Consider the following 24,063-nt stretch of genomic DNA (forward strand, 5'->3'; position numbering starts at 1 on the left):
TGCTGATTTCATGGTAAAGTTATCTAAAAGATGGGTGTCAAATGTTTGGACAAAGACCGTGAGAGGCGCAATTTTAGTGGTTGGCCCTATTTTCAGTAAATACACCTCTATCTGTGCCTGCTCTGCATTCTACTTACATAGTGTCTGCCTATCAGCTCTACCTAGAACTGGAAAATAGTGCCTGCACTCGTTGGTAATAATTCTAATTTATATGTCTTAGACTCAGTTTTTTTGGAGGTCTTCTCGGCGCTCTATCCCTGTCAGTCTCTGATCACCAAAATCCCTAATAATGAGAAAGGGCTTTGATTCTGACCTTGACTCAATCCTGGTTATATGTTCTAGGAACATATATACACTGAACAAAATTATAAACGCAACACTTTTGTTTTTGCCCCCATTTTTAATGAGCTGAACTCAAAGATCTAAGACTTTTTCTATGTACACAAAAGGCCTATTTCTCTCAAATATTGTTCTAAAGCTGTGTTAGTAAGCATTTCTCCTTTGCCGAGATAATCCATCCTGCTCACAGGTGTGGCATATTAAGATGCTGATTAGACAGCATTAATATTGCACAGGTGTGCCTTAGGCTGGCCAAAATAAAAGGCCACTCTAAAATGTGCAGTTTTACTGTATTGGGGAGGGTCCCGGGGGATCCAAAAACCAGTCAGTATCTGGTGTGGCCACCATTTGCCTCACGCAGTGCAACACATCTCCTTCGCATAGAGTTAATCAGGTTGTTGCTTGTGGCCTGTGAAATGTTGGTCCACTCCTCTTCAATGGCTGTGCGAAGTTGCTGGATATTGGCAACACGCTGTCGTTTACGCCAAGTCTGTTAGAATGACGAACTGCAGTAATTTCGAGACCCTGATGAGGACGACGAGCATGCAGATGAGCAAAATTCTTTGGTTATGCAAACCGATTGTTGCAGCAGCTGTCCGGGTGGCTGGTCTCAGACAATCTTGGAGGTGAATATGCTGAATGATTAGGACCTGGGCTGGTGTGGTTACACGTGGTCTGCGGTTGTGAGGCTGGTTGGATGTACTGTCAAATTCTCTGAAATGCCTTTGGAGACGGCCTATGGTAGAGAAATTAACATTCAATTCACGGGCAACAGGTCTGGTGGACATTCCGGCAGTCCCTATGCCAATTGCACGCTCCCTCAAAACTTGCAACATCTGTGGCATTGTGCGGTGTGATAAAACTGCACATTTTTGAGTGGCCTTTTATTGTGGCCAACCTATGGCATGCCTTTGCAATAATCATGCTGTCTAATCAGTATCTTGATGTGCCACACTTGTGAGGTGGATGGATTATAAAAACCCACTTCTTCATAAAAGCGTATCAATTAAACTGTTAATAGGACTGATTCCTCTCTTGCAACTGTCATTAGTCTAATGCTATCCTTACCTTTTGTGTCACTTTACCCCACTCACTCTAGCATGTAAGCTCATTGAGCAGGACCCTCAACCCCTCTGTTCCTGTGTGTCCAACTTGTCTGGTTACAACTAGTGATGTACCGAACTGTTCTCTGGCGAATAGTTCCTGGCGAACATAGCGTGTTCGCGTTCGCCATGGGGGGCCAACACATGCGCGGTTCGATCCGCCCCCTATTCGTCATCATTGACTTAACTTTGACCCTGTGCCTCACAGTCAGCAGACACATTCCAACCAATCAGCAGCTGACTCTCCCTTCCAGACCCTCCCACCTCCTGTACAGCATCCATTTTAGATTCATTCTGAAGCTGCATTCTTAGATAGAGGAGGGAAAGTGTAGCTGCTGCTCATTTGATAGGGTAATGTATAGCTAGGCTAGTGTATTCAGTGTCCACTACAGTCCTGAAGGACTCATCTGATCTCTGCTGTAAGGACAGCACCCCAAAAAGCCCTTTTTAGGGCTAGAACATCAGTTTGCTTTTTTTTTGTGTAATCTAATTGCAGTTGCCTACCTGCCTGTCAGCTTCTGTGTCAGGCTCACAGTGGATACTGTGCCCACTTGCCCAGTGCCACCACTCATATCTGGTGTCACAATAGCTTGCATTTAAAAACAAAAACATTTTTTTCACTGTTATAGATTGAATAGCAGTTAGTTGTCTGCAAGCGTCTGTGTGTCAGGCCAACAGCGTATACTCTGCCAGTGCACAGTGCCACTCATATCTGTTGTCACAATAGCGTGCATTTAAAACCAAAAAACCTTTTTCACTGTTATAGATTGAATAGCAGTTAGTTGTCTTCAAGCGGGTGTGTCAGGCCTACAGCGTGTACTCTGCCAACCTCTGCAAGTGCACATTGCCACTCATATTTGGTGTCACAATAGCGTGCATTTAAAACCAATAAACTTTTTTCACTGTTATAGATTGAATAGCAGTTAGTTGTCTTCAAGCGGGTGTGTCAGGCCTACAGCGTGTACTCTGCCAACCTCTGCAAGTGCACATTGCCACTCATATCTGGTGTCACAATAGCGTGCATTTAAAAAAGCCCTTTTTAGGGCTAGAACATCAGTTTGCTTTTTTTTTGTGTAATCTAATTGCAGTTGCCTACCTGCCTGTCAGCTTCTGTGTCAGGCTCACAGTGGATACTGTGCCCACTTGCCCAGTGCCACCACTCATATCTGGTGTCACAATAGCTTGCATTTAAAAACAAAAACATTTTTTTCACTGTTATAGATTGAATAGCAGTTAGTTGTCTGCAAGCGTCTGTGTGTCAGGCCAACAGCGTATACTCTGCCAGTGCACAGTGCCACTCATATCTGTTGTCACAATAGCGTGCATTTAAAACCAAAAAACCTTTTTCACTGTTATAGATTGAATAGCAGTTAGTTGTCTTCAAGCGGGTGTGTCAGGCCTACAGCGTGTACTCTGCCAACCTCTGCAAGTGCACATTGCCACTCATATCTGGTGTCACAATAGCGTGCATTTAAAACCAATAAACTTTTTTCACTGTTATAGATTGAATAGCAGTTAGTTGTCTTCAAGCGGGTGTGTCAGGCCTACAGCGTGTACTCTGCCAACCTCTGCAAGTGCACATTGCCACTCATATCTGGTGTCACAATAGCGTGCATTTAAAACCAAAAAACTGTTTTCCCTGTTATAGATTGAATAGCAGTTACTTGTCTGCAAGTGGGTGTCAGGCCTACAGCGTGTACTCTGCCAACCTCTGCAAGTGTACATTGCCACTCATATCTGGTGTCACAATAGCGTGCATTTAAAACCGAAAAACTTTTTTCACTGTTATAGATTGAATAGCAGTTACTTGTCTTCAAGCGGGTGTGTCAGGCCTACAGAGTGTACTCTGCCAACATCTGCCAGTGCACATTGCCACTCATATCTGGTGTCACAATAGCGTGCATTTAAAACCCAAAAACTTTTTGCACTGTTATAGATTGAATAGCAGTTACTTGTCTACAAGCGGGTGTGTCAGGCCTACAGCGTGTACTCTGCCAACCTCTGCAAGTGTACATTGCCACTCATATCTGGTGTCACAATAGCGTGCATTTAAAACCGAAAAACTTTTTTCACTGTTATAGATTGAATAGCAGTTACTTGTCTTCAAGCGGGTGTGTCAGGCCTACAGAGTGTACTCTGCCAACATCTGCCAGTGCACATTGCCACTCATATCTGGTGTCACAATAGCGTGCATTTAAAACCCAAAAACTTTTTGCACTGTTATAGATTGAATAGCAGTTACTTGTCTACAAGCGGGTGTGTCAGGCCTACAGCGTGTACTCTGCCAACCTCTGCCAGTGCACATTGCCACTCATATCTGGTGTCACAATAGCGTGCATTTAAAACCCAAAAACTTTTTGCACTGTTATAGATTGAATAGCAGTTACTTGTCTACAAGCGGGTGTGTCAGGCCTACAGCGTGTACTCTGCCAACCTCTGCCAGTGCACATTGCCACTCATATCTGGTGTCACAATAGCGTGCATTTAAAACCAAAAAACTTTTTTCACTCTTATAGATTGAATAGCAGTTACTTGTCTGGAAGCGGGTGTCAGGCCTACAGCGTGTACTCTGCCAACCTCTGCAAGTGTACATTGCCACTCATATCTGGTGTCACAATAGTGTGCATTTAAAACCAAAAAACTTTTTTCACTCATAGATTGAATAGCAGTTACTTGTCTTCAAGCGGGTGTGTCAGGCCTACAGCGTGTACTCTGCCAACCTCTGCCAGTGCACATTGCCACTCATATCTGGTCTCACAGTAGCTTGCATGCATATTACCACTAATCCAAAAAAAAATGACAGGCAGAGGCAGGCCAACCCGCAGGGGCCGTCGTGGTCATGGTGCTGTGATTCCCTTTTGCCCTAGAATAATGCCCAATTTTCAGAGGCCACGTACCCTGAACTTGAAAAGGTGTGAGGACATAGTTGACTGGCTAACACAGGACACCCAATCTTCTACAGCTTCTGCTCGGAACCTTGACGCACCATCCTCCTCCAGCTTAGCTTCAGGCACCTCTCAACATACCACTCACCCGCCTGCCGCCACCACCAACACTAGCACCACAGCCGCTTCACTTTATCTGTCAGAGGAGTTATTTACACATCCGTTTGAAGAAATGAGTGATGCGCAACCATTATTGCAAGAGGATGTTGATAACAGGGATATGGCTCAGTCAGGCAGCATTACACACATGGACGTACGGTGTGATGATGATGATGTTGTACCCGCTGCTGCTTCCTTTGCTGAGTTGTCAGATACAAGTGAAGTGGTTGATGATGACGATGCGTCCATGGATGTCATGTGGGTGCCCGCTCGGCAAGAAGAAGAACAGGGCGAAAGTTCAGATGGGGAGACAGAGAGGAGGAGGAGACGAGTTGGAAGCAGGGGGAGGTCGTCGCAAGGAGCTAGTGGCACAGTCAGACAGACAGCATGCATCGGCACCCTGGGTCAGCCTGACAGCACGCCAATCAACGCATGCTGTGTCCACCACCAGAATGCCGTCATTGCAGAGCTCAGCAGTGTGGCATTTTTTTTGTGTGTCTGCCACTGACAACAGCGATGCCATTTGCAACCTGTGCCAAAAGAAACTGAGTCGTGTGAAGTCCAACACCTACCTTGGTACAACTGCTTTGCGTAGGCACATGATCGCACATCACAAACGCCTATGGGATCAACACATGAGTACAAGCAGCACACAAATTCAAAGCCGCCATCCTCCTCCTGGTCCAGTATCTTCAGCCATGTCAACCACTGCTGTCCTCCTTGCCCCCTCTCAACCATCCGCCACTCCGTCTCTCGCCTTGAGCAGTTCCCGCTCATCTGCTCACAGTCAGGTGTCTGTCAAGGACATGTTTGAGCGCAAGAAGCCAATGTTAGAAAGTCAGCCCCTTGCCCAGCGTCTGACAGCTGGCTTGTCTGAACTATTAGCCCGCCAGCTTTTACCATACAAGCTGGTGAAGTCTGAGGCGTTTGAGGCTGAGGCTATTGGGACACCGCAGTGGAAGGTACCCGGACGAAATTTCTTTTCACAAAAGGCAATCCCCAACCTGTACTCGATTGTGCAAAAGGAAGTAATGGCATGTCTGGCAAACAGTGTTGGGGCAAGGGTCCATCTGACCACTGATACCTGGTCTGCAAAGCTTGGTCAGGGCAGGTATATCACCTACACTGCGCATTGGGTAAACCTGCTGACGGCTGCCAAGCATGGAATGCGTGGCTCTGCAGAGGAGTTGGTGAAACCGCCACGACTTGCAGGCAGGCCTGCTGCCACCTCCTCTACTCCTCCTACTCCATCCTCTTCCATAACCTCCTCGGCTGAGTCCTCTTCTGCTGCTGCGTCTTGCTCCACATCAATGGCACCCCCCCAGCTCCCCAGGTACTATTCCACATCCCGGATACGGCAGTGTCACGCCGTATTGGGTTTGACTTGCTTTAAAGCAGAGAGTCACACCGGACAAGCACTCCTGTCTGCCCTGAACGCACAGGTGGAAAAGTGGCTGACTCCGCAGCAACTGGAGATCGGCAAAGTGGTTTGTGACAACGGAACAAATTTGTTGGCGGCATTGAAGTTGGGCAAGTTGACACATGTTCCGTGCATGGCACATGTGTGTAATCTGATCATACAACGCTTTGTGCATAAGTACACAGGCTTACAGGATGTCCTGAAGCAGGCCAGGAAGGTGTGTGGCCATTTCAGGCGTATACGGCCATGGCGCACTTTGCAGATATCCAGCAGTGAAACAACATGCCAGTGAGGCGCTTGATTTGCGGCAGCCTGACACGTTGGAATTCAACACTCCTAATGTTCGACCGTCTGCTCCAACAAGAAAAAGCCGTTAATGAATATTTGCATGACCGGGGTGCTAGGACAGCCTCTGGAGAGCTGGGAATTTTTTTGCCACGTTACTGGACGCTCATGCGCAATGCCTGTAGGCTCATGTGTCCTTTTGAGGAGGTGGCAAACCTAGTCAGTCGCACCGAAGGCATCATCAGCGACATCATACCATTTGTTTTCTTCCTGGAGCGTGCTCTACGGCCGAGTGCTGGATCAGGCCGTAGATGAGCGTGAAGAGGAAGACTTGTGGTCACCATCACCACCAGAAACAGCCTTATCAGCATCGCTTGCTGGACCTATGGCAACGCTGGAAGAGGATTGTGAGGAAGAGGAGTCAGAGGAGGAATGTGGCTTTGAGGAGGAGGAGGAGACCAACCACAACAGGCATCCCAGGGTGCTCGTTGTCACCTATCTGGTACCCGTGGTGTTGTACGTGGCTGGGGGGAAGAACATACCTTCATTGAGATCACTGAGGAGGAGGAACGGGAAATGAGTAGCTCAGCATCCAACCTTGTGCAAATGGGGTCTTTCATGCTGTCGTGCCTGTTGAGGGACCCTCGCATAAAAAGGCTGAAGGAGAACGACCTGTACTGGGTGTCCACGCTACTAGACCCCCGGTATAAGCAGAAAGTGGTTGAAATGTTACCAAATTACAACAAGTCGGAAAAGGATGCAGCATTTGCAAAATAAATTAAAAAGTATGCTTTACACAGCGTATAAGGGTGATGTCAAAGCACAACGGGAATCTAACAGGGGAAGAGGTGAAAGTAATCCTCCTACTCCCATGACCACGCCGGCAAGGACAGGACGCTTTAAAGACGTGTTGTTGATTGAGGACACGTTTAAGTCCTAAGCATTGCCACAGCCCTTCGGGATCCACCCTCAGAGAACGACTCGACCGACAGGTAGCAGACTACCTCGCCTTAACTGCAGATATCGACACTCTGAGGAGCGATGAACCTCTTGACTACTGGGTGTGCAGGCTTGACCTGTGGCCTGAGCTATCCCAATTTGCGATAGAACTTCTGGCCTGCCCCGCTTCAAGTGTCCTGTCACAAAGGACCTTCAGTGCAGGAGGAGGTATTGTCACTGAGAAGAGAAGTCGCCTAGGTCAAAAAAGTCTTGATTACCTCACCTTTATTAAGATGAATGAGGGAAGTGATCCCGAAGGGACTGACAGTGGACGATACATTCGACTTAAAAAGGCCTGATGTGATGAGCTGCATTGGGCTAAAAATGGTGACCCTATGTAGGTGGAACAGTCCCTATTCTGCTCTGTGTCAGTGTGTATCAGGGTCCCTGAGGACAGGTGTCAATCCATATCTGCCAAGTGACCCTATGTAGGGGGAACAGTCCCTATTCTGCTCTGTGTCAGTGTGTATCAGGGTCCCTGAGGACAGGTGTCAATCCATATCTGACAAGTGACCCTATGTAGGAGGAACAGTCCCTATTCTGCTCTGTGTCAGTGTGTATCAGGGATCCTTAGGTTAGGTGTCAATCCATACCTGCCAAGTGACCCTATGTAGGGGGAACAGTCCCTATTCTGCTCTGTGTCAGTGTGTATCAGGGTCCCTGAGGACAGGTGTCAATCCATATCTCCCAAGTGACCCTATGTAGGGGGAACAGTCCCTATTCTGCTCTGTGTCAGTGTGTATCAGGGTCTCTGAGGACAGGTGTCAATCCATATGTCAAGGTGTCAATATGTCATATATCAGGTGTCAATCCATATCCATTGTGATTTAGGAATGTTAGGTGATTTATGCCCTTTATGGATTAAATCCAGACTCTGCATCAACTGTGTAATTTTCCATGGGAGTTTTGCCATGGATCCACCTCCGGCATGCCACAGTCCAGGTGTTAGTCCCCTTGAAACAACTTTTCCATCACTATTGTGGCCGGAAAGAGTCCCTGTGGGTTTTAAAATTCGCCTGCCCATTGAAGTCTATGGTGGTTCGCCCGGTTCGCCAGCGAATGTTTGCAGAAGTTCGCGTTAGCCGCTTGCAAACTGAAAATTTTATGTTCGCGACATCACTAGTTACAACTACATGTTTGTTCGTTAACCCACTGTAAACCGCTGCAGAATTTGTTGGCGCTATATAAATAATAACATAATAATAATAATAATAATAACTATCTCGGCAAAGGAGAAGTGCTCACTAACACAGATTTAGACAGATTTGTGAACAATATTTGAGAGAAATAGGCCTTTTGTGTACATAGAAAAAAGTCTTAGATCTTTGAGTTCAGCTGATGAAAAATGGGGGCAAAAACAAAAGAGTTGCTTTTAATAATTTTGTTCAGTGTATATATATATATATATATATATATATATATATATATATATATATAAAATAAATAATAGATAAAAAAGCCTTGCACTCCTACCAAAGAGGGATTAAGACCCGGTGCTTGATTGCACAATAAATATAAATCCAATAAATAATCAGCACTCCCAGGATTTGTAAATAAACAAAAAAAAATACTTTACTCCATAGTCAACGTTTCAGCTCCTCTCGGGAGCTTTCATCAGGACAGCATACAAAACATAAATGAAACTAACATTGCTTAAATAAGAACATCAATCCAATTTGAACTTACATGTCAGGTGTGTTAATAGTTGATCTCCACTCCTTTCAAGCGTCTAATCAAAAAACGCCGGGAAACCACTCCTTCCGGCTTGCGCTCGCGCTATCACGTGATGTGAATAACATCATCACGTTTTTCGTCACTATGGGGATCGAGACGCCATCTGCGTCTAACGATCTCCCCCTCGGTTACTTCCTGACTGACCGCGTTTCCCGTAACTAAGGGAACGCCAGGCGCATGCGCAAATGACTAATTTCCCCGATCTTTGAATATATCCTCTGCTCGGGAGAAAAGTCCACCAGCAGACTTCGCTTATAGGGAGATCTATAACAATAATTGCATATGTATAAATCCATCTCCTCTACCCTTCCATATTGCATATATAGACAAGAATTAATAAAAGAAGGAAAAACATCATTAATCCAGGGATTACTAATTCAGGACAGTCCAAAAAAAGATCTTAGCGCAATTAATATATAATATAAGATCCCAATGTAAATATCTATCTAGGAACAGTGTTATAAAGTGACTTACTCATTAAGTGCTGTACAAAGAAGTATGTGAATAGGATACAAAAAACGCCACTATATTTCGAGGAAAACAAAGATTCGGTACCCTCACTGGGCACACTATGGGCGGCACACAAGACGGTAATTAGGGGGAAGTTAATAGAGCAGGCCACCAGACAGAAAAAACAAAAACTGGCGGAATTACAATACCACCTATTCCAACTACGGACCCTCACAGACCAACACAAAACGAACCCAACCCCAAACGTCCTCCTTCAAATCAAATCCCACCAACAATCCATCAAATCATTCATGGCCAAAGACTCTCAAAAAGCACTCCTATGGACCAAACAACTCTTCTATGACAAATCCAACAAAGCAGACTCCCTCCTTGCACGCAAGCTACGCCATAAAACCCAAAACAAACGGATAGACAAAATTAACTCACCCAAAGGGACGACTTATGACACCCCTGACCACATAGCCTCCATCTTCGCCAAATATTTTACCAAACTATACGACCACAAACCGGAAGCCCGACAACATCCGTGCCAAACAACCTCCCAACAAGCCATAGACTCATACCTGCACAGCGTCCCCCTCCCCACACTGACAGACGAAGCAAGAGAGCAACTCGCAGCCCCCATCACGACAGAGGAAATAACATACACGCTGAAAACAATCAAACCACATAAAAGCCCAGGCCCGGACGGATTTACGGGCCTATATTATAAAACATTTCCCGACATTCTCACCCCACACCTAGCTGCGCTCTTCAATTCACTCCTACAGGGCGACGCCTTACCAAACGACATGCTGAGATCTAACATATGCCTCATCCCGAAACCAAATAAAACACACCTTGACCCGGGACACTACAGGCCCATCTCCCTGCTAAATGTAGACACCAAAATATTCACTAAACTACTGGCAAACCGAGTACAACCCTTCCTTCCAACACTGATCCACCCGGATCAGGTGGGATTTATCCCCTCCAGGCAAGCAAGCGACAACACCAGACGTACCCTGGATCTCATGTGGGTAGCCCAACACCGACAGATCCCGACCCTTCTCCTCTCCATGGACGCAGAGAAGGCATTTGACCGCCTTCTCTGGCCCTACCTATTCTCCACCCTTAAGAGATTCGGATTCCCCACACCCTTCTGGAAACTGGAAACCTCACACCTATTCACCTTCAGGAACGACAATATCCGATACCTCGGCATTCTACTCCCCAGTCACCTCTCCACTCTATACAGTGTGAATTACACCCCCCTAATCCAACAAGCATACACAGACCTCCAACACTGGGACAATATGCCAATATCATGGCTGGGCAGAATAGCCTCCATTAAAATGAATCTGCTGCCTAGATTCCTATACCTATTTCAAACCCTACGCATCCAAATTTCCCGAAAAGACTTCAAACTACTCCAAACCAAAATTGACAACTTCGTCTGGTCCAACAAGAGACCACGAATCAAACGTTCTACAATGTATCAAACCACCAAATCTGGAGGTCTCAGACTCCCAAACTTCTACAACTATTACCAAGCTGCCCAATTAGCACAGATTCAACATCTACACGCCGCGCCAGGTACGAAAATATGGGGAGACCACCCCTCACTACTCTTCTGGCTCCCAAAGCAACTAAGACCAAACACCCCTCAAACAGCCCCAACCCTGCAAACATCCTTCCAAGTATGGGACAGAGTCACCCGCAAAACCCCTCTCATCAACAAACCCTCCCCACAACCAAACCTCACCCCAATCCTATGCAACAAACAATTCCCCCCTGGGATGACACCCCGAGACTTCGCACACTATGAAGACAATGGCCTCTCCCGCTTCTTTCACTTCTTCAGAGCCAACCAACTAATCCAATTTCCAGACCTGCCCAGACAAACCCCACTGACCACCCATGACCAATTTAGATATATACAAATTTGCAGCTTTCTCTCTAACCCCACTCACACGGCCGCAGCAACCACCAAACTTACCCAATTCGAACACAACTGCATACACAAACCAGTACACAAAAGCCAAATATCCTCCCTCTACCTCCAACTAAACTCCACCTCCCAGACAGACGCAATCTCCTACACCAGAACATGGGAAAGAGACATAGGCCCACCGACCGACCCCTCGGACTGGGCGAGCATATGGGAAGCAACAGCCTCCCTCACGATATGCGTAAACCACAAGGAGCAGGCATATAAAACGCTCCACCGTTGGTACCTAACACCCCTACGAATGAAACAAATGGGCTGCTCCACCACAGATACATGCTGGAAGGGCTGCGGAGCCCAAGGCACCTACATCCACCAATGGTGGGCATGTCCCCACATATCCCAACTATGGACAACCGTAACCAACCTGACATCCCAAGTCCTACACACGGACATTCCCATGGACCCCTGGATATGGCTACTCTCCAAACCCTACGCCCCACTGGTCAGATCCCAAAACAAATTACTAGCGAAGATAGCGTTGGCTGCCAGACGTACAATAGCAGAACAGTGGGGTAACCAAACCCCCCCTCCTCTGGCAACGACAATACAAAAAATAAAAGAGGCAATGGAGATGGACAAACTCTCAGCCCTTTTACATGACACCATCCACCACCACAACAAGATATGGGATCCCTGGCTGATACACCACCTACGGCACAACCTCTAGACCAGATGACCTAGCACCCGTCTCACTGACCCACACCTCCCTCACCTAACGCATGGCCTCCCCCAAGGCCGTGAATCCCATCCACACCCACCGGCAACACTCAAAAACCACCACTCAGCCGATACACGACTGTACATTATGCCATCTCCCACAAGAACCGACTCTACCCGACCACACTCCGCTAACCGGAACCAACCGAGACTCACAAACTTCATAGACCCCCCCCATGATGCCGTGAGTTGACACTGGGGGGTTGACTCAAGGTACGGAAATGGGGAACCGGGTAAACTCACAGCGCCCCACCCCTCCCCAACCTCAACCCTCACCTCCCCACATAACCAGACGACAAGCCCTAACCACCGCACACCCCGTAAAGTGCTTACACCCACAGTAGTACACCACCAATACCTACCCTTTCCCGCACCACTAGCCCTCAAGAACACGCCAACTACATACATAGGCGCTGAACACAGAAGATGATGAGGCCATCCGAGATAACACACGCAGCCCCCTGCAACTACTCAATAGCATTAACACACGAGAGATACAAGACACACTGAAACATAGACGAGACACTGGGTAACTCCCCGCCCCCTCTCCTCAGGGCCTGCACCCCCCCACACAACCAGACATATAATACCAGGGAATCTGGCAACCCGCCAAACCATAAACACCCACGAACACCACACCTAATACTTAGCACCGCTGAGTAAAAGATATATGACCCACCCCCCCACCCTGACCCCCCGCATCCTCGTGCCCCCACCCCAATTGCGAGACCGACAAGGTGACCATGTACCGATGAGTATAAACAAGACATCAACCAGCTAACGACATATAATACCAGGGAATCTGGCAACCCGCCAAACCATAAACACCCACGAACACCACACCTAATACTTAGCACCGCTGAGTAAAAGATATATGACCCACCCCCCCACCCTGACCCCCCGCATCCTCGTGCCCCCACCCCAATTGCGAGACCGACAAGGTGACCATGTACCGATGAGTATAAACAAGACATCAACCAGCTAACGACATATAATACCAGGGAATCTGGCAACCCGCCAAACCATAAACACCCACGAACACCACACCTAATACTTAGCACCGCTGAGTAAAAGATATATGACCCACCCCCCCACCCTGACCCCCCGCATCCTCGTGCCCCCACCCCAATTGCGAGACCGACAAGGTGACCATGTACCGATGAGTATAAACAAGACATCAACCAGCTAACGACATATAACAGCCTTCCCGACGTACGATAACTAGACTGAACTGACCTATCAGAGTACAATGTCGAAACCTTGTATGTATACCCTGTTTTACCTTACGAAATTTACTCCCCTATCTTTTTCTTCTGTACCCCCTCCCCGAAACAACAAAATCTTCAAAATAAAGTAAAAAAAAAAAAAACGCCACTATAATAAAGTGACAAGCAGGTGAAGACCAAATCTGTTTGCAATATATCTATAATTCTGTAGTGATATACATAATAAGGCATCCATAAGGATGTATTCCCAAATAGTGTAACCGTGCAAATGGCTAATAATCCACCCGTAGACCTGTCTGAACACAGGTGCCAAAGATTGGTCATAAAGTGCAGTTGCAAATCACTAGTGAAAAACAGTGCCAATGAATTCCTATCAAACCACTGTTTTCTTATAGAAATAATAAAAGCCTGAGGGACCTTCTATTTCAGACCGGTCCTATCCAGAGTTACCTGCCGGCGAATAAGAATACGAGCAACAATGGATGCATAAGATGTTTAGGTTGTGTGACCTGTGGCCATCTCATTTCTTGCAAGAGCTTCAACCATCCACACATGGGACAAACTTTTAAAATCCAATATAGGATCAGCTGTAGGACCGACTTTGTAATTTATAAACTGTCCTGTCCCTGTGGGCTCAACTATGTCGGGAAGACAGAGACTGCCCTCTGCGAGAGGATAAGAGGACACAGGTCGAGCATTAGACTGGCCTACAGGGATAACAAGACCGACAAGCCAGCTGCACGACACTTTCTGGAAAAAGGCCATCCCCTCACATCACTGAAATGCGTGGCCATAGACCATGCTCCTATTTTAAGAAGAGGTGGCAACAGACAAGAACGTTTGTTACAAAGAGAAACGTGGTGGATTAAAAAATTGGGAACATTAGCCCCAAATGGACTAAATGAAAAATTGTCATTTGTTGCCTTCTTATGATAGAGTCAAGGGAGCGAGACATGCTGTATCAGGATGGAATATGGAACATATAATGTGGCCTTCTGTGTTATAGTGCTAGCCCCCCTTTTTCAATCATTTCAATTTGTCTATATTTTTAAATCTTTATTAGTTGGTATATTTTGAGTGTTTAGAATCTTTTACACTTTATATTTTTCCGAGTAGGACTTTTCATTCAGGCTACTTTGTTGTTATAGTATAAATGATGTGATCCTCTCCGTTTTGGGACTAGTACTAATAATTTTAATAGGTTGTCCACCTTTTTCATTTCTTGGTTTGGACTTCTCTTAATTTAGCACTATAGGGTGCTTCGGACCATATGATTATACTGATCATTATGGTGTTAGTTCACTTTTGGAATTTGGGCACTTATCACTTTAAATTTGATAGGAATTCATTGGTTTTTCACTAGTGATTTGCAACTGCACTTTATGACCAATCTTTGGCACCTGTGTTCAGACAGGTCTATGGGTGGATTATTAGCCATTTGCACGGTTACATTATTTGGGAATACATCCTTATGGATGCCTTATTATGTATATCACTACAGAATTATAGATATATTGCAAACAGATTTGGTCTTCACCTGCTTGTCACTTTATTATAGTGGCGTTTTTTGTATCCTATTCACATACTTCTTTGTACAGCAATTAATGAGTAAGTCACTTTATAACACTGTTCCTAGATAGATATTTACATTGGGATCTTATATTATACATTAATTGCGCTAAGATCTTTTTTTGGACTGTCCTGAATTAGTAATCCCTGGATTAATGATGTTTTTCCCTTCTTTTATTAATTCTTGTCTATATATGCAATATGGAAGGGTAGAGGAGATGGATTTATACATATGCATTTTATTGTTATAGATCTCCCTATAAGCGAAGTCTGCTGGTGGACTTTTCTCCCGAGCAGAGGATATATTCAAAGATTGGGGAAATTAGTAATTTGCGCATGCGCCTGGCGTTCCCTTAGTTACGGGAAACGCGGTCAGTCAGGAAGTAACCGAGGGGGAGATCGTTAGACGCAGATGGCGTCTCGATCCCCATAGTGACGAAAAACGTGATGATGTTATGCACATCACGTGATAGCGCGAACGCAAGCCGGAAGGAGCGGTTTCCCAGCGTTTTTTGATTAGACGCTTGAAAGGAGTGGAGATCAACTATTAACACACCTGACATGTAAGTTCAAATTGGATTGATTTTCTTATTTAAGCAATGTTAGTTTAATTTATGTTTTGTATGCTGTCCTGATGAAAGCTCCCGAGAGGAGCTGAAACGTTGACTATGGAGTAAAGTATTTTTTTTTTGTTTATTTACAAATCCTGGGAGTGCTGATTATTTATTGGATATATATATATAACAGCTATTTTTGTGTTATTTTTTAAGAACATCTCGGCAGTTAATACTTGATCATTTGTCAACCCAATAGCAGTTAGTAAGCATTACATAATTTATATTTTTTATTTTAACCCATCAAAAAACATTGGGATATTGATAGAATATGTGTTGCATTTTTGGAACATGTATTACTATAAATGCATGTACCAATGACATGTAATGTTTAATCGCTATTACTATTGCTATTACTAAACACAGCATCCAGTGTGCACCAGGAGATTACATAACCAGACATTCTTCGGCCGTTGACAGTTACCTAATGTTATTTTAGAAGTATCAGCCATGTGTTAAATTGCCCTGGTGGAGAATTTATGAATGCTAATTCAAGTTGTGAAAATGCTACCAGCATTCGCATTTACCCTGTAGAAACATAGATTAATATTATACATGTTTTAGATTATGTGATAAAATGCAGCCAAATATTGAAGAAACATATTGGAAATTTAATGAAAAGGCTGAATTTCTCAATATTTCCAAACAGATCAGTGAATATAGTTTTCATACAATTATTACCGGTCTGTGTAAATCAAAGAAAACACATTACGGTTTCCCAATTATAATAAATTTGTATTTGCTCTAACTAATAGTTACTAAACAAACAGATTAGACAAGAATACTTATGTTTTAAGAGAATGCAATTCTCTTTTTTATTGTATACTCGTTTTTTTATATATTCGATGTTATTAGCCTTAATATTATTTATATTTTTACTGGCCTTCCTTAAGAATGATTTGGGGAATTCCAACTGAGGTTCCAAAGGGAATTATTTAATGTATGTTATATTTGTAAAATACAATATTTGTACTTATCTTGCATAGCATGAACATTCTTATCGTTATACTGTTGTATGCCCTGTAGTTTATTTTTTTTAAAGTCATATACCAACAGCATTTACCACAGCAACAAATGTTGCCTAGGATGTAGTGACCACATGTCATCTGCTTCCTCTTAACAATTAAGAGTTATATTATTTATAGCTAACTATTTTGAAAGCAGGAGTAGGATCTGCTAATAATTACCCATCTGGATTGGGCGGAGCTAAACAAGACACGCCAGTTAAAAAAAAAAAAAAGGGTGGAGGGGACTTTTAAAATAGTACTTGTTGCAGGAGACTGTTAGTTCTGAGGAGAATTTCTTGATTCCAACCAGCATTCCAAAGAGGAAAGGTAAGGTGCCACTGTTGTGTAGCAAAAATAACTTGTATGTAGTTTCGACCTATATTATTAAATATTGAACTGTTCCCTAAATTATACAGGAATTATTATCTAATGTAATATTTACTCTTCAGGAAACACACATTTGTTTCACTGAAATCCGAATGGTATTAGACTGTATAGTAATATGTAATGTTAAATAATGATCATTTATCTAGTTATAAAATATTTTACCAGGATGGATACATTGAGATTTCTCTCGTTTTCAAGTATGTCCTGGGTCCACAAAGCATTGCATTGTTACAATAGGATACAATATTAAACAAATTAAATATACAAACAATATATATATATACACACAGATATAAATTTAATACAAACCAGGTAATAAATATATCATAAACCGTGACTTATCTTTAAATTAATTGAGATAAATTTGTAGACTTGCGCGCAAATGAGTTTCAGCTGCTACGAATGAAACAAATGCCTTTTAATTTGCACCCAGACTAATCGATCCATCTGGGAGTTAACTGTGGAGTTACTGTAGTCAGCAGTCTAAATTTTTTTTTTTTTTATATCAATGTTTATTAAAATGTACACTGTCCTTTCATGCTGTAGAGCAGGTATAGGCAACCTTCGGCACTCCAGATGTTGTGAACTACATCCCCCATAATGCTCTTACACCCATAATGTTCGCAAAGCATCAAGGGAGGTGTAGTTTAAAACAGCTGGAGTGCCAAAGGTTGCCTATGCCTGCTGTAGAGATATGAGCGATTGTATTGATAGACAAAAAATACAGTTGGGCAAAGGTTGCTGTATGACTGGGCTAGCATGCACAATTTTACCATTCATACAAAGGTGAAGGAACAAGTTGTCACAATATTTATTTTTAATTTGATATAATACCATGACTGTTTAAAAGAAAAGTGAAATCGTGTTTTATTATCACTGAAAATAAAAGATTACATATACTTGTGTATTATTCTGGAGTATATACATGTACAATAATAACATTTTAGTAGATCTCCTGATTTATCTATGCTAACCAGCACAATCAACTTTAGTTCTCTTATCTGCTAAGACCATGCACAATTTGAAGGTCTGAAACTGTCCCACGGTGTATTTTTAAAATGCAATTCATTACAGTGCTATGTTTAGTGAATGCATTCCTGCGTGTACACTTCGTCATTACTGCCTTTTATGTGTGCACATTACGTGAAAATAATAGGATAATTATTACAGCAATTGGTCATTGGAAAATACTTATAGCTTGCAATGTACTCTGATTTACAATTGATATTATGTTCAGGATCTTTAATTGTCAAGCTTAAAATAAGATATTCACAAACCGTTACTGCCTATTGCTCCCTGGCATATATATGTATATATATAAAATACACACTATATATCATAAAATACACCCTACAGGCTACATCAACCTTAATGTTTTAAAAAGAATTTCAAAGTCTGTTTTTCTTCTATGTTGATGTGAATTTGTAGATTACATTAGCATTCAAAAAAGTACTCAGCACTTTCTTTAATGACCCATTAACCTTTTTAAATTCTACCTAAGCTGTGCACAGGAAATATGTGAAGATGAAGATTTATAGCTAGTCCTTCTTCCCTGTGTCTGCAGAATTCTCCTTGATGTAAATTACTTTATGTGAAACATAGGTATAAGCAGTTATAAAGTTATATACAGCCCTGGGGCTAGTGTGTAGCTTGCTACGTCTAAGAAAGTACAACTTGTGCAAAACTATGTTTCATTTCAGGGGCACTGGAAAACTTTGTCTTTTTTTTTTCGGACTCCGTTATCATTTGCAACATACTGCATATATTATGCTATATTTTTCTGGAAAATATTTAAACAAGCCATTTGACATTATCTACTGTAAGAACCTGCATTTATGTGATTCTAGAGGGTTTATTTCCTAAACACAGAATTCTAGTTAATTGAAAATTGAATTTCAAAATCTAGGCACAAATAGCTGATTTGGAAAATAAAACCAGCTAAACTATACCAACAGCTTGGCTGTTTTACCTTCAATCTGTTTTTTTTTGTTTGTTTGTTTGTTTTTTTATTTGCAACAATTCAGTTTATAGTGAAAAAACCAACAACGATTACAAATAATTTTATGCCAAAGATGTTGTCCAGGACCACATTTCCCATCTTTGGAGTACTAAGTGTAATATTTGCATTCTTTTTAATACATAATTTTTGTTGATTTTGTAGAAACTGTTAGAATGTCAGATCCAAAACCCATTACCAAGGAGAAAAAAAAGCCAGTAGTACCTGGCCATACAGGACGAAGATCTCTCCCTCCAAATGTTTCCAATCGAGAAGAAGATGAGATCCCAACCATGGAATTGTTTGGTGTACTTCCGAGAGGAACCAACATGAAAGGTAATACCTCTTTATTTTATAAATCTTATGTGTTCTACTGCATGCTACATTAAGTAGAGAAAATAAAACTAATATAGTTATATAATGCAGGGGTGCCCAAAAAGTAGATCTACAAATGTTGCTGAACTTCAACTCCCATAAAACTTTGTCAGTCTTTAGAATGGCAGTATTTCATTTAACCTGTAGTTCAAAAACATCTGGGAACCTTTTGGACACCCCTGGTGTAATGCATAAGACAAGAGTTCCATTGAGGTGTTTGCAAACCATCAATTAAATCCAAATGTTTACCAGTCTTGGATTTTAGTTGTTGTTTTTCTGTCATTGGCCTTCATTTAATATTTTTGGGTAAGCTTTTTAAATGATCACAATCTGTTAGAACAAACTTTCCAAATGATTTACCTAGAAATATTCCTATAGACAAAACAATCCGTTTTCCTGGCACTGCAGGCTCCCTCTCCCTCCCACCCCCAATCCTCGGTTACTGAAGGGGTGAAAACCCCTTCAGTCACTTACCTGAGGCAGCGATGATGTCCCTCGTCGCTGTCTCCTCCTCCACGCCGCTCCTCCTACATTACTCCGTCAGCTAATGCATGCGCATTAGCACTCCCCATAGGAAAGCATTGAAAAATATTTTCAATGCTTTCCTATGGGGAAATAAGCGACGCTGGAGGTCCTCACACAGCGTGAGAACGTCCAGCGACGCTCTAGCACAGATAATTTGTGCTATAATCCAGGAAGTGCCCTCTAGTGGCTTTCTAGTAGACCGCCACTAGAGGTGGAGTTACCCCTGTAATGTATATATTGCAGTTTATGAAAACTGCAATAATTACACTTGCAGGGTTAGGAGTAGTGGGAGTTGGCACCCAGACCACTCCAATGGGCAGAAGTGGTCTGGGTGCCTTGAGTGTCCCTTTAATGATGATAACTGTAGATTAATAATTTAAAAAGTCTTATGAACAAATTGTAATCTTTTCTGTTTCTGATTCAAGTAAAGTAAAACGTGGCCATATTGTTATCATTTGGAAAGCTTATCTTAAAAAAAAAAGGCGATTGGTATGTACAGAATATGTTTAAAATATTTTGTTTCGACAAAATGTGTTTCATCCCTGTTTCAATTCAGATAAATTTCCTCCAAGTGATGGTTTCATGGAAAACAATTTGGACAAACCAAATTGGCTCAAAAATGCCCCTATTAGTGGAGCAGACCTGCACAACCATGTTGGTACTGCAAAATATAAAATATCATACAGAAAATATGTCAAAATGCCAATAGAGAGTGAGAGAGAGATTGGTAGTAGGATGGATAGATGGATAGACAGGGATAAGAATACATTCTGTGCTGAACTTAGAGAGTCCATCTTATGCAAACTATTTTTTAAAATCAGCACTGCAGCCTCCAATCCCAAAATACATAGTCTCTTTAAACCATACCAATAAGCGCCTTATGGGGTCAAAACGCAAACATGTTTTGTGCGTCAATTATTACATACAGATAAGAACACTTTTCTACTTTTCCCCATTTTTTTGAATCTGTAGGTGCCTTTAAAAACCATTGGTCAGCTTCATATAAATCTGCTTTTGTAGAAACAGTCAGTACTATGGTACTTTATCGGTAAATCATCACCTGACACATTTCTATGGGCTTCATAATACTGCACCTTAGGGTGATCAAGTGAAGGTCAAATATAGCAGAAAGCTCCCCTGTTAGCATTATGTGTTTACTGTAACTCAATAGCAAGTTTAATGTGTCCCTAGGGGTTGCTGTTTGTAAGTCCAGAGTCTAGACTAATTTTCAAGAAACTTGATACATGTCTTTTCAAAGACCATCTGTAATATTCTGTGACTGTCCAGCCTTATACAGCATATGTGACTCACATCATCAAAACAGAGAAAGAGTTTTAATAGCACTTCGGGGTTTATACAAGTAGATTTATCTTGACCCCATTAAAAAGCTGTGCATTGTATTGTTATCTTGGAATTTAAAATAGGGATCATGGTTCTGTAATATGTAAAATTCACCAAGTTCTATAATGGGGTACTGTTACTTCACAGGATTACTTATCCATATGTTTAACAAATATGTATTCAATGCTGCAACTGGTAGCCTCCATCTTAGCTCCCTGTCTGTCATTGTTACAAACTCTGTCGTTTGCACCTGCTAGTCAGCAACGGATTTATTTATTCTCCTCATTAGCAATGTGTGCCCTGGGTTTGCATCATCTGATCTGGATTATGATGTCATTTGCTAAATCGTTAATATAAATTTCAAAGAAAATGGCACATCTCGTGAAGAAAAGGTTCACTCAAGTTAGAATTGATTTTCAATGTTTTATTCAATGGAATAAAAGCAGTCCGGGCCCCCCATGACCACCGGGTCCGTGACAACCGTCATGGTTGTCACCCCCTGATGGCGGCCCTGCTGTTTGGGGAAAAAAAGGTAATTGTTGGCAATTCAGGGGTAAATATTAATAGGATAGTCACAAAATGATGAAATGAAAATAACTGTTTAAATGAAAAATTGTTTCTGAAACTGTTTTTAAGAAGAAAGCTTATCAACTTAAAGGAACACTATATTTTCAGGAGTAGTATTCCTGACACTATAGTCCTGAAGTGGCTGTTTATGTGACCTGCCCCTCTCTTTGCAACAAAAAAAGTGATTTAATTCCCTTTTTCTCCCATGCCATGCCAGTCTCACAATAGCTGGCCTCGCTTGGCTCGGCCTCCATGGTTAATCAAGTTAATCAATCTTGATGATCTCATAGGAAAACACTGCACTGCCAAACGGCATCTTCTCATAGAGATTCATTGACTGAGATAGAAAGCACCTATAGTGGCCATCTGACTGCCACTAGAGATATTACTAGCCAGCAATACAAACTCTGCTTTTTCTGTGAAAAGCAGTGTTTATAGTGCTAACACTGCAGGAACAGGCTATAGACACCAGAACCACTACATTAAGCTGTAGTGATTCAGGTGTCTATAGTGTCCGTTTAAATACAGAACTGCTCAACAATAAAGCCATGTTTTACTTACTTTATCTTCTGTTGCAGTTTACCTGGAAGTTCAAGCTGTCCATCTGTTCAAGATGCAATATGAAAAAAATAAGAAAGAACATCATACTGACAAATACGTAAACGACAAACTCATCATACGCCGTGGACAGACTTTCAGTATCCAGATCGATTTTGATCGTCCCTACAACCCTGATACAGACCAGTTTTGGGTTGAATATATCATAGGTATGTTTAAAATACATCTTTTTGTAGATTAGCTCAGCATTTGGAGGTTGGCGAGTGATATCTCCTAACTAATTTTCAAGTCGATTATTATATTCTATAATATAACAATCAATTTCAGTTTAAGGGCCCAAAATTTCCAAAAAGTTATATATATATATATATATATATATATATATATATATATATATATATATATATATATATATATATATATATACTCCCCCTGCAAACACAGTGCCAGCTTGCTGGGGGGAAATCTGTGATGGAATGCCAGAGAACCACCTTTAATTGACATAGAGATCTTTGCCAACAATTGTTTAACAGTTGAGTGGAGAGACCACCATTTAACTAGTTTGATGATAAAATCTGTGCATTCATTAGCAGTTATGCAATTACAATGGATAGATAATTTGTATTGTAATACAATTTTATGTTAAGTTGTGTCTATTTAAACTTGTACACTTTAAAGGAAAACTGTCATTTTTTTAAATTTATTTATTAGTGAAATAAAACATTATTTTCATTATAACCATGCATTATATTACAATGCATACCTAGCTGTCAATAGCCTTCTTAGTTTATCTCTGGGCTTACCCTTGTGGAAGCTGCCATCTTGCACTATGGCTCGTGCTTAAGTGCAGAGCATCTCAAAACCAGACTCTTAGACAATGTCAGCCATTAAAAGTGGACATGGTGTTTGGCTGCCTAAGAGAAGATTTGAAAAAAAGAGGTAATAAACATGGCTTCTCCCACACAGCAACAATAAGGCAGGAAATACACTGAACAGAGGTATTTACTTCTATGTATGCATGCATTCATAAGTGTTACTTGCAGACAGTCTATTATTTTAGTTTATATTTCTACAGAAGATAAAAGCTTAAATAATATATATGGCTGTTTTCCTTTAAACGTAATTGGGTGTAGGCTGGAGGCGTGTGGCCAACACAATTAACAAGCAAATAAGAAATAGCAGAGCAGGATATAGATTGTGAAAGGGTAGTGATGCTTTGTAACAAAGGAAAGAAAATTTTAAAGATGATGTGCAAAACTTGCATACACTCTTGATAGTTAATAAAAATACTATGAAATTGTATCAAACAAACAAAGTTACAATTGTTGATGTAGACTCGTATGTAAATTCTGAATAAATATTATGTAGTATACCTAATTTGAAACATACAGTACATGAAAAACAAATAAATGGGCAGTAAATTGGAGGGAGATATTCAAGTTTCCTGTGAGAGAAACCAATGAGGTTTATTCACTAGCCTGTGGGTGGTAAAGAAATGACCATTTGGAATTTTCTTAAAGAGCTGCTACTTTTGGTTGTAATTGACAATCCCCTAGACAATTCTCTACAGTTTACAGTTTAGTAAATATGCCATAATTTGTAGCAATATGCATACCAGTGCTGTGAAACAAGAGTCCTATTCTCACCGTCAGCTGTCTGAGGGATTTGTCAATGAATTTGAGATAGAGAAGCAATGTGCTTAATAACAAAACTCACATGTGTTTTCGTTAGAATACTCTAAATGTATAAAAATGTGGGTTCAGCGGTTAGATTTGAATAGATATGTGCAATTTGTG

At 42.0% G+C, this 24,063-nt stretch overlaps 1 protein-coding gene across 1 annotated transcript in view; it reads left to right on the forward strand.

The window, feature by feature from the left end:
• The first annotated feature begins 16,760 nt into the window (after nt 1-16,760).
• F13A1 (coagulation factor XIII A chain) overlaps nt 16,761-24,063 on the forward strand; it is a 98,131-nt gene continuing 90,828 nt past the window's right edge. The window contains exons 1-3 of the mRNA XM_063451759.1: nt 16,761-16,845; nt 19,067-19,237; nt 22,288-22,476. Coding sequence (XP_063307829.1) covers nt 19,078-19,237; nt 22,288-22,476 — 349 coding nt within the window. The 5' untranslated portion in view covers nt 16,761-16,845; nt 19,067-19,077. The remainder of the gene's footprint in view (nt 16,846-19,066; nt 19,238-22,287; nt 22,477-24,063) is intronic.

Source organism: Pelobates fuscus, chromosome 4 (genome assembly GCF_036172605.1).
Source record: "Pelobates fuscus isolate aPelFus1 chromosome 4, aPelFus1.pri, whole genome shotgun sequence".
NCBI classification, from domain to species: domain Eukaryota; kingdom Metazoa; phylum Chordata; class Amphibia; order Anura; family Pelobatidae; genus Pelobates; species Pelobates fuscus.